The 17879-nt window shown below is 36.3% G+C and overlaps 2 protein-coding genes across 6 annotated transcripts in view; one reads left to right on the top strand and one right to left on the bottom strand.

Annotated features, from left to right (window-relative positions):
- LOC141406526 (uncharacterized) overlaps positions 1-5745 on the top strand; it is a 122795-nt gene extending 117050 nt beyond the window's left edge. The window contains exons 3-4 of one of the 2 annotated variants that reach the window (XR_012413421.1): positions 5234-5372; positions 5421-5745. Coding sequence is in view for 1 of the 2 variants with exons in the window: in XM_073992147.1 (XP_073848248.1) it covers positions 5234-5372; positions 5435-5561 (266 nt within the window). In the remaining variant the exon portion in view is untranslated. The remainder of the gene's footprint in view (positions 1-5233; positions 5373-5420) is intronic. The other variant, XM_073992147.1, reaches the window with a different exon arrangement.
- Positions 1-17879, bottom strand: part of Drl-2 (tyrosine-protein kinase derailed 2) — a 205591-nt gene that overhangs the window by 5342 nt on the left and 182370 nt on the right. For all 4 annotated transcript variants that reach the window (XM_073992140.1, XM_073992142.1, XM_073992141.1 and 1 more), the window contains exons 9-11: positions 7403-7797; positions 7202-7342; positions 5847-6146 (exon numbers count right to left, since the gene is read on the bottom strand). In XM_073992140.1, the coding sequence (XP_073848241.1) occupies positions 5847-6146; positions 7202-7342; positions 7403-7797 (836 nt within the window). The remainder of the gene's footprint in view (positions 1-5846; positions 6147-7201; positions 7343-7402; positions 7798-17879) is intronic.

Genomic DNA, 17879 nt, shown 5'->3' with positions numbered 1-17879 from the left:
CAATCATTTCATTATATAAAAAGTGCGCAAAGGTATGTGAAACCCTACATCACTGCCCCTGTGCATAGACTTTTCATTTACTTTATGGTGATAATAAAGTTATCAGCCACTCTGGCTTTTTTACCCCCCTCTTTAGACTAAAGAGGATATTTCTGAAAAAATACATAGTTGAAGCCAAGGCTTACCCGTTTATAACTCGCGAATTGCTGTTGCATATTATACAAATTAAATGGTTTTGGATAAAAATTAAATGTTTTTAGACTTGGCAAAAATATTGGTCTTAAAAGTTAATTCGCATGGAAGCTGGGCCTATATTTAGATTAAACAAGTAAAAAAGAATCAGTCGACTTTGGTGACAGTCCATATAAATTGAAATTTAATTTACGAATAGATCGAATGGGTCTTTCAGAACTTTGTGGCCCTTTTTGCATATTTGAACTTGTTGACAAAAATGTGGATTAGAATTAAAGTTCAAAAGTGTTGCGGAGGTGGTACTTAAAGAAATGGACCGACCTAGTCCATTATGGGAGTCACATCTTTTGGATAGATATCGAGCCCACTAGTCATTTCAGTGGGTCATCGTATACATTTTGGACCAGTATGTCAGGAAGCATGGACTTGTCCACGGAAACCATAATATCACTATAAACAGTACCACAACGAACAGCATCGGTATACATTTCCAAAGGATCTCCGAACAGACCCTAAACTACACTTAGACACAAATGCTGAATTTTTGTGAGGGAGGTTCCCTAAGTAGACGACCGATATGGGCAATTTTGGAAGTTAAACTAAGTTTGCACAAAATATTAGGAGATCCAAAGTTTGAACCAAATTGGTTGCCCCGTTCAGGAGATATCGTGCATACCATTTTAGTGACATTTTTTAAATTTTTGGGGGAAGTACCGGAAGTAGTGGACCGGTATTGCCCATCATCGAACTGAAACTAAGTTTGAACAAAATATAACCTAGGCTAAATTTTGGAATTTCTAGAGTTATCGTGTTCTTCAGACACTACATATGGTGCCATGGGGGTTTTTACACCCTTCGGGCTGTTTTCTCAAGAAGTATGGACTTGTTCTGAAAAAAGTTGCTTCAACAAAAATCAAAGTGACTCGAGAACAGGTCTTAAAGTGAACTTATCCGACATTTTGTGTGGGAGGTACCGAAAGGAGTGGACAAATATAGTATATTCAAACCTGATATATATTTGGTAAATATATTAGGATGTGTAAAGTATGGACCAAATCGGTCACTCCCTTCAAGAGTTATCGTGAGCACGATTTCTTCGAAAATGTTTGAACTTTTGTGGGGGAGACACCTGAAGTAGTGGACCGATATGTCTTATCTTCGAACTTAAACTAAGTTTGAACAAAATATTACGAAGGCCAAATTTTAGACTGAATCGTCAGATCTGTTCGTGAGTTATCTTGCGCTCCAGCCACTACACACTGTGTCATAGGGTTTTTTTTTTGCAACTTTCAGGCTATTTTCTCAAGAACTTTGCCCTTACGAAACTTGTACCATGGTATGGGAGGCAGTGTATACAAGTTGTTACAAAAAAATCAAAACGATTCGAGAGCAGGTCCTAAACTGAGCTTTTCTGAAATTTTGTGTGAGTCCATATTTGAACCACATTCAAGTCTGGTAGAAATTTCACGATGGGCAAAGTATGTACCAAATCGGTCACTCACTTGAAGAGTTATCGTGCGCACAAATTTTCCGAACATTTTTGGAACTTTTGTGGGGGTGGACCGATATAACCCATCTTCAAACATAAACTAAGTTGGGACAAAATATTACGAAACCCAAATTTTGGACCGATTCGGTTGATCCGTTCGAGAGTTATCGTGCGCTCCAGCCAGACAGACCGACGGACGAACATGGCTAAATTAACTCCTAATTGTCTAAAACGGATTTCATTCAAACATACTTGGGGTCTAAAACCATTATTTCGATAAGGCACATTTTGCCCGTATATACCATCGTTAGCATTAATACTAATACTGAGGGTTTAAAAATGGGTTGGAGCCAACTTGTCTTTTTTGTTTTCTCTCGATTTGTGATTAAACCACACTTTTCACGATTTTCCTATCAAGTAAAAGTATAAGCCGACTAAATTAGGGTCATCTCACCAATGTATAACATTTCAAAATTTGGTCTGCGTCTACCATTAAATGATGCTGACATTTTGAAGCAAGATTTTAAGTGGATTCTGAGTTATTTGATATATGTATGTGTCGTAAATGTATTCTACACAGCTTCACCGTATCCAAATACGAAAATTTTGTGCGAATATTTTTCTAAAAATCAAATTATTGGGCCTAATTTTTACAATTGTCATCCGATTTCCTCGTACTTGATTGCAAATTTTAGATTTTTACGTTGCGGATCTAACAAGCCAAATCCAGTTAAAAACGCAATATACGAGAAAATCCAAAGTAGGAAAATCACCTAAAATTGTTTAAAAAAACGCGTATTTTATCGCGTTTTCTGCGTCGTTTCCAATGCAAAAAAAAAAAAAAAAAATGTTGCAGCATCTTCGTTTTTGCGGAAACAGAGATTTAAAAACTTCACTGATAAGGGAGCTACATTAATTTTATCCCAAAAAATAGTGTGTGATGCTACTCATCCACGGTTCTTGGTTGATCGCTTTGAAATAGATTTTCATTGTGAAACTGAAACAATTTGGAGTCGATTAAGACATATCCGTCCGTCCGATGGTGTGCACGATAGCTCTTGAACGGATCAACCGATTCGAGCCAAATTTTGTCTAAACTTTTATGTTCGTTTATGTTCGAAGATGGGCCATACAAACACAATTCGGAAAAGTAAACCTCTTCTCGGATAGTTTTTAAATTTTTTTTCAGCAGGGTGTCTTGCGGTCCCCTTTACGACGGTCCATTTGTTTTTTCTGGGGGCAAGTCCATACGTCCTGAGATAATGGCCTAAAAGCTGCAAGAAACCCTGACTGCACCAACTAAAATGGCAAATCCCCGATAACTCTCGCAGGGAGTTTCTTATTGGTCTAAACTTTGCACATTGTATTATTTCATCCAGTCATGTGTCAGGTTGGAATATGAAGTATATCTGTCCCGTCCTTCGGGTACCTCACACACAAAGTTTGGGAAAAGAGTAGTATGAGGACTCGTCTCGGATCTATTTGAAATTTGTTGCTGAAGGTTGTTTTCACGGCTGAAGGTTGTTTCCTATACCACAATGTGGAAAAGGGTATTATAAGTTTGTTTTGGTAAAAATTTATGTAACGAAATATTCGTCGGAGACCCCCAATGTGGTATACCAATCTTCATATCTCGTAGAGATAAAACGATTTTGAGATGTGCGTCTGTCCGTCCGTCCGTCTGTCCATTATAAATTGTAAACACGCTCCAGGCCGCAATTATGGACCGATCGTCACGAAAAATTGTAAGGAGTTCGGGTTCAGATCAGAATAGATCCCTATTCTTATTGGTGATGATCGTGAAATATTTAGCGGGTGCAATGGACCAAAAACATAATATTTATCCAATTTTCTAGCGGCTCTGTAGGTCTCAATAATAGTCCGATTAACACGTAATTTTACATATGGTAAGAGTATATCACAAAGGAGAAGCTTGCAATTTGAGATGGCGATCGGATAATATTTAGAGGGTTAAATGGACCAAAACTTTTGTGTGAAAATTGTGAAAATTTTTAATATACAGCTTATATCTTAATTCCTGGAAATGACATTCCGGACAAGTAAGATATACTTGAAAGTAGAACGCTTGATCTTTCAATTGATGCCAATTATGTTGGTGTGCATGATCAGATAACAGAGTTACAGCCTAATACATCCCGTTATTTGTTTGTAGTGTAATAATAAACTCGCTAGAAGCCGCAATTATACATCAATAGTTACGGAACTTTGCTCCGGGTAAGAGTATAGGTCGAAAAAGATGCCTACAATGATGATCTGATATTCTTTAGCGGGTGAAATGGACCATTACTTTTGTATGAAAAATATACAAATTTTATTATTGGTCGATATTTTAATTACTTGAGGACATATATATTTCGCAAAGTAGCCTATATATGGAAAAAACTACTGACCTTTCCTCTGATGTAAATTGCAATAAAGTGTTTGCTAGATAACGGGCCTACTGCCTAATATATAATGGGTTCTGTGTAGAGAACCACATTTTTATCCCATGCTACATATTGTCTCTCCAAAAGTTTATGTAACACCACGAAATATTCGTCCTAGACCCCTTATTTGGTATGAAGTTGAAGTTTATTGAGACTTGTATAACAATCAAAGAATTCGAAACGTTACAATGAAGAACTTAAAACTATTACGTATTATTTTAATAACAATAAATGGTTATCAACTCGTGTTTTTCACATAAAATGTATACGAAAGTATGTATGTGTTAGGTTAAAGAAGACACGCTTGCTCCCGGCGTTAACATATCATGGAGAGTTATTCTCCAAAAAATTTTATCTTAAAAACTAAAACTTACAAACTAAAACTTATATCTACATTAAAAAAAAATAAAATAAAAAATTAGCCCCTGTGTGTGCCCGCCAGAGTCTTAGTGTAAAAATGTGGAATAAAAGAAAGGGAATTTGCATCTAATTCATTTTCGTTAAAACCGAGTGGTGAGATATAGTACGTGTTTGACCAATTAAAGGAGGATTGACTTAATAGAGCCTCTGTAACTAGGGGATTAGGCGATAGAGATAAACGCGCTTATTTGGTATGCCAAAATTCATATCTCGACGAGATAAAGCGATTTAGCGATGTGTGTCCGTCCATTAAAAATTGTAAACAAGCTTGAGGCCGCAATTATGGACCGATTGTAACGAATTTTTTAAGGAGGTTGGGTTCGGGCCAGAATAGGAATGATTAGTTTTTGCTGATGAACGTGAAATGTTCAGGAAATGAAATGGACCAAAAACAACATTTTAACCAATTTTGTAGCGGCTCTGTAGGTCAAAATAATAACCCGCAAAACTTTAAACAAAGTTTGAGTTTATGATGAAGAAGAAGCGTACAAACCAACGTGAAGATCAGATAATACTTAGCGGGTTAAATGGACTGAAACTGGACTGAACTTTTGAAACGCAAACGCTTTAATAAAAACAGGTTTTCGTAGACGGTCATTTGCGACAAAATCAAGTAATAATTCCATAAGAATAAAATCTACTAAAAAATTCTTTGTTTTCTTAGAAGTTTCTCTTTTATTTGCAGGTCTTGACGTCCAGTTTTGGTGTGTTAAATTTTCACCTGCATACATTTTTGTAGAATTCGATTGGAAAATAATTGTGGTCTGTAGAGCGATTTGCCGAAACTTCGCGTTTGGCATCCGTACAAAGTACTATGAAGATCGGTAAGGGGACACGGGTTATCGTTAACAGTTCATCATAAATTTTTATAGAAGTCGTTTTTTAGCAACAACAATGAACTGGTAAATTTTTCATCGAATTTTTATCGTAAAAACGCCTTTGGCCCCATACAAATTACTATGGAAACAAAGATCACTCAGGTGGAATGGGTTAACGTTAACCGATCGCCATAAAATTTCATATATTTGGTTTTTGTATCAAATGGAATTCGTCAAATAAAATTTCGTTTTTTGGGCCGCCCTAATGTGTATATTAATTAGTATAAATAAGTAATATGTATATTCTTTCCAAAAGTGAACTAAATATTGAACCAAAAATAAATAAATGAATAAAACAAAAAAGTTGTTTTAACCAAAATCCACTTTAATATTTAAATAATTAAAAATTAAATACAAAACAAAATATTTAAATAAAATAATTGTTGAAAAAAAAGTATTAAAATTCCAACATTAACGTACAATTCATCTGGACAATTGATTGGTTGTGCCAGCCGAAAACCATCGCTTAAATATGGCGTCAATTCGAAAATATCCACTTCTTCGAATGGAGTCATGGCCAAGGTGGCCAATTCCCAAAATAGGACACCCAAACTCCAAATATCCGTTTGTTGATTGTAGAAATTCTTTTGTTGTAATGACTCCAAGGCCATCCATTTTAGGGGACGATTTTCATTGTCACACAAGCAGTGATAGTCATCGGGGAAGAGATCACGTGACAGGGCATTGTCACATATTTTCACATAGGAATCTGAATCCAAGCTGGAGGGAGAAAAAGAAGAAAAAAAATAGGAGAACAATTAAAAATGATTAATATTGGATATTTCGTGAGATCTTAATTATTTATAACAATCTGATGTGAAGACATTGTGGTCAATCGATTTACCGGTTAAAAATACAAATACATTTAAATTCTTTACATATAACATTTATACGAGTATGATATATAATATTATATATAATATTTCTAAATTGAATGAAGATGAAATATAGAATTAATGAGCCGGTGTTATTGAGGAAAATATACTCTGGGTGAATACCCAAAGAAGATGACTTCTCTGTTTCCGCTAATAGTAAACAATGTCATAAAAAAGTAGAAAAATTAAAAAAGTCAGCCATTACATATTAATAATATCGATTTTTTTATTTTTATGAAATGTTTATCCTATATTTTAGACTGACAGTTACAGTTTTGGTGAGATCTGTATTACTTGTTATTTGTAAATGATTCAGAGAAGTCCCCTTGTCCCGTCTGGGATGTTTGTGGAACAATTATTAGTATAATTCAGCTTAGTCTCAGATTTGTTGTTTTAAATTAAAAAAAAACAAGTTTTTTAAAGGGGAGGTAGTTGAAATTGATTTGGTTTCGGGAAGGCTGAGCAATATAGTCTTTCGGATATGGCAATATATTCTCATCAGTTCTCTTAGCTGTTTATAATTAAACAAAAAACTTGTCCTAAATTTTATAATGACCCAGGTTAAGAATGAGGGTCGATTATGTATAGCAACCTAACTCTAGTTGCGTTGCCGACAGCAAATTAAATAATAGAAACTTCCATTTACAAATTAAAAGTCATACTTTTTACAATTAAATTAATAACTGAAGGTTCAGAACACTGATATTTAATGAATTTCGCAAAAACTTCTGTCGCGTCACTGATTTTAATTGTATGATTTTCTCTTCCGGCAATGCAACTGAGTTGAGTTGCTGTCCATGAGAATTGCTGAAAAAATATTTAAAAAATCCAATCCTCTCAGACATAACCAAATTATCACAATATCTTTATAAGCAGGTTCTTGAGACATTCAATACTTACTAGCAATTCCTGGTGGCAATATCTCGATGTATAATTCCCATGGAGTGCAAGTGGGCCAGACCTTTGGTAACATGTAAACCAAATTCCACCAATTGTCGTGTACTGAGAGAAGTGTTCATTTCTCGAGATTTTTGCAGGAATCTACAGAAAAACGATATATGAGAATTAAGTAAAAAGGAACAGGAAAAGTAGCAAACTTACATTTTCAAATTGCCTTTACTTGGATAGGGATAGGCTATTTCAGGAGGTCCTGGCAATTCTGTATTTGCCAACATGGGAGCCATAATATTTTGATGACCCACACCAATCAGCATGGAGGCATCTTGCAGCAAACAAGCCACTTGAGTCAAAGAAGCTCCATCCACCACTGTCTTGATTAGGACATCACATGCATCACCCAATTTACCAGCATATATCCGACCATAGGTGCCCTCTTTGATGAGCTGCTCACACTCCAATGTACCTGGCTGTACATTTGGTATACGTCGCATTTTATCCTTGCTTCCCGTATTGCTGTTGCCACCAGTTCCAGTACTGGCTCCACCAAACACACTGCCATTGCCACGACTAGATTTTGGTGTGGACATGCTGTAAACCTAAAACAAAAACAACAACAACAAAAGATGGAATGTTAGATAAGAATGTTAAGAAATTAATTACTCCTTTCTTGACTTAAGAGACTAATCCATTAATGAACAGACACTAGAAGGCAATAGATGGAGGCACTTTCCCCCTCTTTACCCTTGACATTTAATTTTTCCCATTTCCAAAGAGTTAATCTTGCCACTAAATCTTAGTTGGACATAAAGATCCACTGCTCTGCCGGCCAAGTCCTGTTGTATGGTGAATGAGATTCAAACACTTCAATATGGAGAGTCATAAATCTTTTTGTGGCCATTATGTCCTAGCCACAGAGAGGAGGTGCGAGCAGAGCAGAACAGTGCATCAGGGTGCTCTACCCCAAAAGAAACAAAAATTGCATGAAATGAGCCAGCCAATCTTGGAGGGAGCCAACATCAATTCAACCCATTCATAATTATAACTGATGGCTGTTGCTCATGTTGCTGTTGGCGGAGAATTAATGTTAAGCGGAACCAATAAAAACTACAAAAAGGATATTGGCAAGGAGAATAACAACCGACTCCCAATGACCACAGCAATGTTGGCACTGGCCATGTTATTAATGATGATGATGACCAAACGCAATTTAACCAAAGCGCAGTGAAACCATTTGTGTCAGAAATCATAGCCATCCACCCAGGCTCAAGCCTGTGATAGTGGCATTTTCATTGCCATCACTTCATTTGGTTAGGATCATTGCCACTGTCAGGGTCCTTTTTATTGTCAACGCTTTATGCGCGAGTGTGTGTGGTCTTATCACTTTTGGGCCGTCGTTGGAATCGTTCGTTTTCCACGATTAAAGAGTACACGACCACAATATGGACAATTTATTTGTGTTGTGCCACAAATTGCTTAACATTCGCCGCCTGTTGGCTTCACTTAAAGTTGCTACATAATAATAGTAATAACAATTGCCAGTCGCCAAACCAAAGCATTCCCAACAGCAGACGTCCTTTCATTTATTCATTCATTCAGTCATTCCAGCCATTCATTCATTTCTTTATTCCTTTCAACAACGAAACGACCCGACCTGACCAATTGTCCTTTGCGAGTAAAAGCAACATCAGCAACTGCTACAACCGACGACAACAACTGGACAATGACAATGAAAATTCATTTTGATGTTGTTGTTTGTGGTGTTGATGGGCATGGGGCATACTAGCTAGGACCAACAACAAAGGAGAATCAAAACAAAAAGGCCGAAACAAATAAACTGAAGAAGACAATAGTGTAATGAATAAAAAGAATACAACGACAATCAAGCGGCCATCTACGACGCAACCAACCTGCCTGCCTGCCAACACCCCCAAGAATGAATTTAAGAATCTAAATGTTGACCATAATGGGACAACGATGCTCGTAAGTCGACTTACAAACACAATGAAGACAATGGCGGCGGCAGTAACAGCAGGGCCATCAGCAACACAATTGCCACAACTACAGTTAACAACAGCCAGCCAACGACAATAAGTGAGTGATTCAGAGCAATCTCGACGCCCCTCAACCATTTAAGCGAACGCAATAAAAGAGGCCTGTAAGCAATAAGTTTGTCATTGAGATAACTATCGGTGTTACGAGGGTGGTTGCAGGAAGGTAAGGGAAAATATGTAAAATTTAATTCCCTGTAAAAACCAATACAGATATAATAATTAATTTTATTTTAGGAATAAATGCAATTTTTGAAGTAAAGATTATTTTCACCTGATTAAAAACTGACCAAAGAGAAGCACATTAATTTTGTTATTTATATATACATCAGAAAAAAAATTTCTTTTAATAGAATTTATGTAATAAATGAGGTGTATTTTACTAAACATTCAAAAAATGTTTCATTTTAAAATAAAAATAAGACATTACAAATATGGTAGGAAACTTTGAACTCTGAAAAAAGAAAGCAAAGTAAGTCCATATTTACATTAAGCAATTTTCCTTGAGGCAATTGTAAGTTTGTCGATGAGAGAGGGTGTTGACAGTCATTTGCCTCACCCCTCTCTCCAGCAAACTGACAATTGCCGCAAGGAAAATTGCTTAATATAAATATGGACTAACAAAGAAGGATTGCTTGATAACGCAGAAAAACATATGTTAGAAATATGTTTAGATCCAAACAAATATATGTTTGCAACATTTTGTAACATATCTCAATTTTATTTTTTATGTTAGAACATATTTTTTATGGTTGGAGAGAGGATTTTTGTCGAAGAGAGTAACAGCAGGGCTCTCGCGTCTGCGGAATGCTTTTTTAAAATAAAGAGCAGTGTGTATGGTGTAATAGAAGACGCAGAAGCGAAGAAGGGAGGGTAAAAATGTTTTTTTTTGTGCTTTGGTGGTGTGTATGCAGCCAAACACGTGTGTTTCGTGCTTTGTTTTTATACCCTCCACCATATGGAGGGTATAATTAAATTTGTCATTCCGTTTGTAACACATCGAAATATTCGTCGGAGACCCTATAAAGTATATATATTATTGATCAGCATAAAATTCTATGTCGATTTGACCATGTCCGTCAGTCCGTCCGTCCGTCTGTCTATCTGTTGAAGTCAAGATACAGCTCGCAATTTTAAAGATAGAGAGTCAAAATTTGGTACAGAAGTTTTTATTACTTGCTGGATGGCTGGTATTGAAAATGGGATATATCGGTCCACGATTTGATATAGCCCCCATAGAACGGTACCTCCCGATTTTCGGTATTTTTAAGGTTTTAGCTTCATTATCCTACCAAAATGGCTGATATTTGGTACGTAGTCTTCTTTAGGGTTATAAAACTTTCCCCCAGAATTTTGTCGGTATCGGTCTACACCTTCATATAGCCCCCATAGAACGGTACCTCCCGATTTTCGGTATTTTTAAGGTTTTAGCTTCATTATCCTACCAAAATAGCTGAAATTTGGTACGTAGTCTTCTTTAGGGGTATAAAACTTTCCCCCAGAATTTTGTCGGTATCTGTTCACACCTTCATATAGCCCCCATAGAACGGTACCTCCCGATTTTCAGTATATTGAAGGTACTAGCTTCATTATCCTACCAAAATGGCTGAAATTGGGTACGTAGTCTTCTTTAGGGGTATAAAACTTGCCCCCAGAACTTTGTCGGTATCGGTCCAGACCTTCATATAGCCCCCATAGAACGGTATCTCCCGATTTTCGGTATTTTTAAGATTTTAGCTTCATTATCACACCGAAATGACTGAAATTTGGTACTTAGTCGACGTTGGTGGTATAAAACTTTCCCCCAGAACTTTGTTGGTATCGGTCCATGCCTTCATATAGCCCCCATAGAACGGTACCTCCGGTATATTGAACGTTGTGGCCTCAATATTCTACCGAAATGGCTGAAATTTCGTATTTAGACTTCGTAGGGGGTACTAAAACTTCCCCTTTAAATTTGTCGGTATAGGTCCACGCCTTCATATAGCCCCCATGGAAAGGTACCACCCGATTTTTCGTATTTTGAAAATATTCCACCAAAATGGCTGAAGTTTGGTATTTAGTCTTCAATGTGACATAAAACTGTTCGCCAGAAATATATCTGTACAGGCCCGTCTTCCAAGAGCTATAAAATATTCCAGAAGATTATTATCAGTATAGGTCCACGTCTTCCAATTTCCCCATAGAAGCGTACTTCTTGATTTTTGGTATTTTTTAAGTTTTAGCCACATTCTCTTACCCATATATAGGAAATTTGGTATTTAGTCTTCTTTGAGCCTAAAAACTTACCGTCAGAAATCTGTCGGTATAGATCAACGTTTTGAAATAGCCCCCATAGAATGGTCACATTGTTTTACCAAAATTGCTGAAATTTAGTATTAAGTCTTCTTCATACACGAAAGGAAACTAATTATTCCATTTTACTTTGTTTTTCAAAATAGTCAGGCTTAATCCCATAGTCGTTGTTTTAATATTTTATTAAAACAACTTTAATTTATTAGTGGAAAAAAATTGGCGATGTTTACCAAGGGGTAAGGCATGGAATACTATAGTTTCAGATCTCGCCACAGATCTTCATCAGTTCCCTTATTTCTTGTTTTTCAACAACAAACTTCTTATACCCAAGTGTCAATTGTTAGCTCAAATAGATACGTGCGCAAAGAAACACTCTGATCGAGAATTTCTTTGGCACCACCTAAACTCTAGCAACTTCACTTACAAACAAAACCAAATAGTATTCCCTGCCTTACCCCTTGGTAAACATCGCCAATTTTTTCCCACTAATAAATTAAAGTTGTTTTAATAAAATATTAAAACAGCGAGTATAGGATTAAGCCTGACTATTTTGAAAAACAAAATAGATGTCGTCATCCCAAACAAAAAACGCCAACCCTCCTTATTCCATTTTACTTCAATACAACTTGTGGTGGAGGGTATAACAAGTTCGGCCCGGCCGAACTTAAAACAAATGGTATACATTATCTTGTTATTTTTTTCTTCAGTTTTCTAAATACAATCGTTGAGTAAAGACGGTAAAGTGAGTGAATAAATCAGTGTTTGTGTTTTCATAAAAAATTTTTTTAGTAAATTAATATTTTTGAAATATGAAGGTACCTATTTATTACATTATATAATCATTTGATTTTAGATGCCGTTTTCCCGTTAATGATTTAAATTTTGAAGAGAATGTGTTTTATTTTACAACTAAAGAGAAGCGTTCAACGATGTCTATATTTTATAATTAATAGGTTTTATTTGTTTTTCTAAACTATTTCTTTTATTTGTAATTTTTTATGTATCTACGCGTCTGTTGTTGCTTTTGTGTTTGGTATTTCTATACATTTAAATGTGTGTATGTCGGAGTAATACAATGCGTCTCCCGTGCGCGTAAATTTACTCTCGCTCACCACCAGTTAGAGTCTAGGCAGGTTGTGAAAGAGAGTAAATTTACGCTTACGGGAGACCCATTGCCTTACTCTGGTGTATGTGTATGTGTTTTTGTGGATTTTGGGTCTGTATTTATATTTCATCTAAACAAATATTTTTTTGCACTCAAACAAATATTTGTTTGCAGAGAAAAATATATTTGTTTGCAGGACCCAAACATATGTTATGTTTGGGACTGCTTGCAAACAAATATATGTTTGTTGCAAAATACGTTTGGGACATATGTTAGAGATGCCTTTTTTCCTCCGTGTATAGTTCATCATGAATACCACAGTTAATTCTAGCATCTTGCTACCTTTATTAAATTCTGGTGTCAGTTCATTTCACTTAGAATTATTATATATGGAACATCTTAATCATCGGACCACAATTGTGCAATTTAAATTTGATTGGGTGAAAATGGTATCTAAATTATTTTATTCCTACCTAACAATTTATAGCTGGTGACAAAGGTCACGATCACCATATGGGAGTTCTTTTTGCATATATGAACTTGAACAGCGGCAAAGCGGTTGCTGTGCTTTTGTTTTTATGCAATTCTATGGAATCACACTGAAAATACTACACCTTTAGATAAACAAGTTTGTAACAATTTTATTGAATTGCCGCCCTCCTCGCTTGGAGAACATGTTTGCTTTGTGCCCAGGAATGTGTTTGTCTCCAATAAATAAATAAAACATGCAGTTTGTTGTCAGTCTAGGCAATGCTGTTGCTACTACTACTACAAACTTGCATCCGACCTGCTTCAATGTGGTTTTTATCTTATTCGCAATTTATAGTTGGCGAGTGAAATGAAGAAATTTTCAATTAAAATGAAACAATACACGCACACACCCATTCATTCACGTACATAAGTAGTATGTATGGACATACTCACAATGCGATCAACCAATGGCAGTAGTTTTTTGTTCTTTGTCAGCTGTTGGTGTATAGAGGGCTCTGATACTCTACAAACTTATAGACAATCAAATTTCACAATGGACCGATAACGTTGTACTCGTATATGGTGGCTGGCTGGCGAGTATTGACGGGGTGGTAGTGGGTCGTGGACGATAAATCTTTGTCACCAAACAAACACCGATACAAGTAACAAAATTGCTGGGATTCAGAGATTGTTAGGTCGAAAGCTCGATATTCGGTTTATTTTTAAATATTGAATCATAATATAATATGACAAGAACACAATCGGCCGAGAAAAAAAGCAAGAAACGTAGAAAATTAAATTTCCTTTACTTTGATAGAGATACTTTATTTCAGAAGGTCCTATATTTGCCAACATATGTGCCATAATATTTTGATGACCCTCACTAATTAGCAGAAAGGCATCATGCAGCAAACAAGCTACTTGACGCAAAGAGCTCCATCTATTACTGTCTTGATGAAGACATCACATGCCTAACTTCAGTTTACCAGCATAGATGCGGTTGCACTCTTTGATGAACTGATCACATTCCAAAGTACATGACTGTACATTTGTAAGGTCTGAAGCTAGAAGTGTAAATATTGAGTCATAATATGACAAGAGCTCAAGTATGGATGCATAAATCGGTTTTACCGACAGAAATATACCGTCGGACTGTGCTAACGTGGGGTTCATCTTAATCATCATGTGATCGATAGGAAAAACAGGTCTAATGATACAGGTGCGAGCTCTGGATAAACAAGTCCATCATGCCGGCCATAAGAACGGATGCCGTCAATTATGCCATAGGCAACTAACGTGTAAATTCTGCCTTCGGAGTATATTTGAAGAGCATCAGCGCTGTCGAAAAGCCTGAATTCATATTGCACATTTTCAGTTGGCAATACTATCTTTTGTGATTTGATCCGTGGTACCAAATTACGTCGACTTCGTTCGCACTGGATGCCAACGTTCGTCTCTACAGGATGATGTGCCTATAGCAAAGCCATCAGTTTGATGTTTATATCTTCGGTAGAATTTTCGAAGTTCATTGTGGTTCCTGTACATCTCGATTTTATCACCCTCCCGCTTTTCCATTACTCTATTTTTTGTTTCCTCTCTCTCCTTGTTGTTGTTCCTTGTTGAGGCATCTGGTATCCCAGTATGGATTTCGCGGATATTTGGATGGAGTGGGCCTCTGAAAAATGTTGCTAGTTTGTGGTGGCTATTTTGTAGTCGTTATTGCAGCTTTGTACTTTTTACTACGTTGAATTGGGTACGTGCTGCTACAGGGAACATGAGGAAAAATATTTTTCCGTTTTTAATGTTTTTTAATAAAAGCTATTGAAATCCCTTGTGAAAAAAGAAGTTATGTCTGTTTAAAGTTGAAAATCCAAGAAACCCTGTTTTCACTTCATTTACCGTTATAAAATCAAACAAGTAGGAAAAGCGTTAAGTTCGGTCGGGCCGAACTTTTTATACCCTCCACACAACCTTCAAAATACCGAAACTGGAAGGTAATGTTCTATGGGGGCTATATGATGGCGTGGACCTATACCTACGAATTTCTGGGGGAAAGTTTTATACCCCAAACGAAGACTAAATACCAAATTTCAGCTATCTCGGTGTGATAATGAGGCCAAAACCTTCAAAATACGGAAAATCGGGAGATATCGTCCTATGGGGGATATATCAAAACGTGGACCTATATAAACATTTTATGGTAGAAATGTTTCTTAGCCTCTGGAAATGCAAAATACAAAGTTACAACCGATTCTGTTGTCAAATGGGACTAATACATTCAAAATATATTAAAATGACGCGTACTTTATATGGGACGTTATATGGGGGTAATACCAAAACGTGGACCTATATAACCCAACTTTGGTAGGAATGTTTTTTGGTCTCTGGAGACACAAAATACCAAATTACAACCAATTCGGTGGTAAAATGTGACAAATATCTTAAAAATTCCTTAAAACGACGACGCGTCACGCGTCATTTTGTATGGGGGCTATATGAAAGCGTGGACCTACGTAGCCCGCTTTCAATACCAAAAGTCCTACGTACATATAATAGGTTTTCCCAAAATTTCATCCACCTACGTCAATCCGTTCGGACGCTAGAGTGATTTCCACAGACGGACAGACGGACGGACATGGCTATATCGATGTAGAATTGCACGCTGATCAAGAATATATATAGTTTGTGGGGTCTACAATGATTATTTCGAGTAGTTACAAACGTAGTAACAAACTTAATATAAAAACGAACTGACCCAAAGAATTCAAATGTATTTTCGTGTTCCTCCCACAAAACCGAATTTATGCATCAGAACCCTTGCAAATCTTTCGTGTAGCACAGTGTTATTTGCCTAAATATGTTCTAAGCACACTTCCGATCCGGATGCATTTAATACTAAAAAACCGATTACCATTTTTTAGGTTTTATAACACAATGCAACTAGAGTTGTATAGTTCATGAACGAACTAGTTCAATTGAACGATTCATTGAAAAGAGCGTATGAACTAGATCAGTAGATATAGTTCATTATAGTTCAATAGCTCACTGAGCGCAGACCGAAAGATCCACAAAGAACGATCAACGAACGAACGATTCACAATCTAGTTCAACATGTCATTCACATATGAATAAAGTGACGCCGTTTTCTGTGCTAAGTGATGCCTTCGTAATGTTATGAGTTTTGTTTATGTTTTGGATCAATGTGAAGTGCCAACCCCCATTGTAATAAAAGTAATTTCTACATAAAGAACATTGTTGACATAACACATCCCAATATATCGAATCCATTATCATTCAATTTGCCTTGTTTTGGTTAGAAAAAAAGAAAAAAAAAGAAACATACATAAAGTTTTTTGGAGTTATAATTTCTGCAAACACACAACATAAGATTTTTTGCCAGCCACTTAAATTCTAATTACAATTTTTTCCGAAGAACTTTTTTTTCTAAACTTAATACAAGCTTAATCTTTATGAATGGTATAAAATAATCTAAATGTAATATTTTTGTAGTTTAATTATACTATTCTAATGTTTGTTCCTATTTGGTGTATGTGTGTGTGTTTTCATCAAGCGAATGATAAGGGCCCGTGAACGATTCTGATCCGAATGATTGAACTAGATTGTGAACTATGAACTATATTACTGAACTAGTTCAGTTAAAAGAGCTGAGCTATTGAACTAGATCTCTCAAATGAACTAGATTGTACAACTCTAAATGCAACGTCAAAAAGGGAAACTGTTGAAACTCGAATCCTTTCTCCCTGATGACATTGTTACACAGCGACGGGAGTGTAATTAAAACTTTTGACTAACGATGATAACCCGAATAAACTGTAACAAACAACAAAAAATAACAAAGCGAAACAATACACATAGCACGATGTTGGAAAACTAAAAACTGCGATGCCAACAGAAGTAGCATGAAGGTGTGAAAGAGAGAGAGAGTGAGAGAGGGACGAAGCTAGGCAATAACCACCATAACATTGTCTGCCATCTGGCTACAGGCAACTAACTATTATTATTGTTGTTGTTACTTTTGCTGTTGATGGTATTGCAATTACTGTTGCTTACTTATGTTGGTGGCTGCTGCTGCCACATGGCTATGACTTGTGGCATTGGTGATGACTTGTGGCATGTAGTTGTGATAAGCAATGGGAGAGAACTAAGATTGCAATAGCACACAAGTGATAAACTCATAGATACAAAGTCGTACAGCCAGACAGACGGATGGACGGACAGACATAATAATTATAAAAATTGTTATTGTTTACCCAGTAAAACGTTTAGGATATTTACAACAACTATACTAATACAGCTTATGGTATGCAAGAAACCTTTTCTAAATCACTTTCCTTGACATCAACACAACACCTCAGTAATCTTCAATTCATTGCAACACTCGCCCACACACACACAAACTACATACAAACAACATCATCATCCCCAACAACTTTACTTTCTTCGTCGTATTGCATTGTTGGTAGTTGCGGTTTCATCACTGTGACACTTGTTATAGATTTAATGGACTTTCATTTTATGACTCTCTTCCGGCAACAACCTCAACAACTACACCAACAACTACAATACATTCAAGGATACTTTTTCAATTAAAGATTTACTTTGGCATGCCTTTCGTTACGTGAAAGCATGACAAATTTTATGTTGTCCTTCGGTGTTTCAGTTTCACCAGGAAAATCGTATCTTTGCCACACATTGATTGCGTGAAAGAGAGAAAGAGGGTGAGTGAGTGATTTGTAAA

This window comes from Musca autumnalis, unplaced genomic scaffold (genome assembly GCF_047663935.1).
Source record: "Musca autumnalis isolate F117 unplaced genomic scaffold, ASM4766393v1 scaffold_5, whole genome shotgun sequence".
Lineage (NCBI taxonomy): Eukaryota > Metazoa > Arthropoda > Insecta > Diptera > Muscidae > Musca > Musca autumnalis.
The sequence above is the reverse complement of the archived record's forward strand: the minus strand, read 5'-3'. Positions and strand labels throughout refer to the sequence as shown.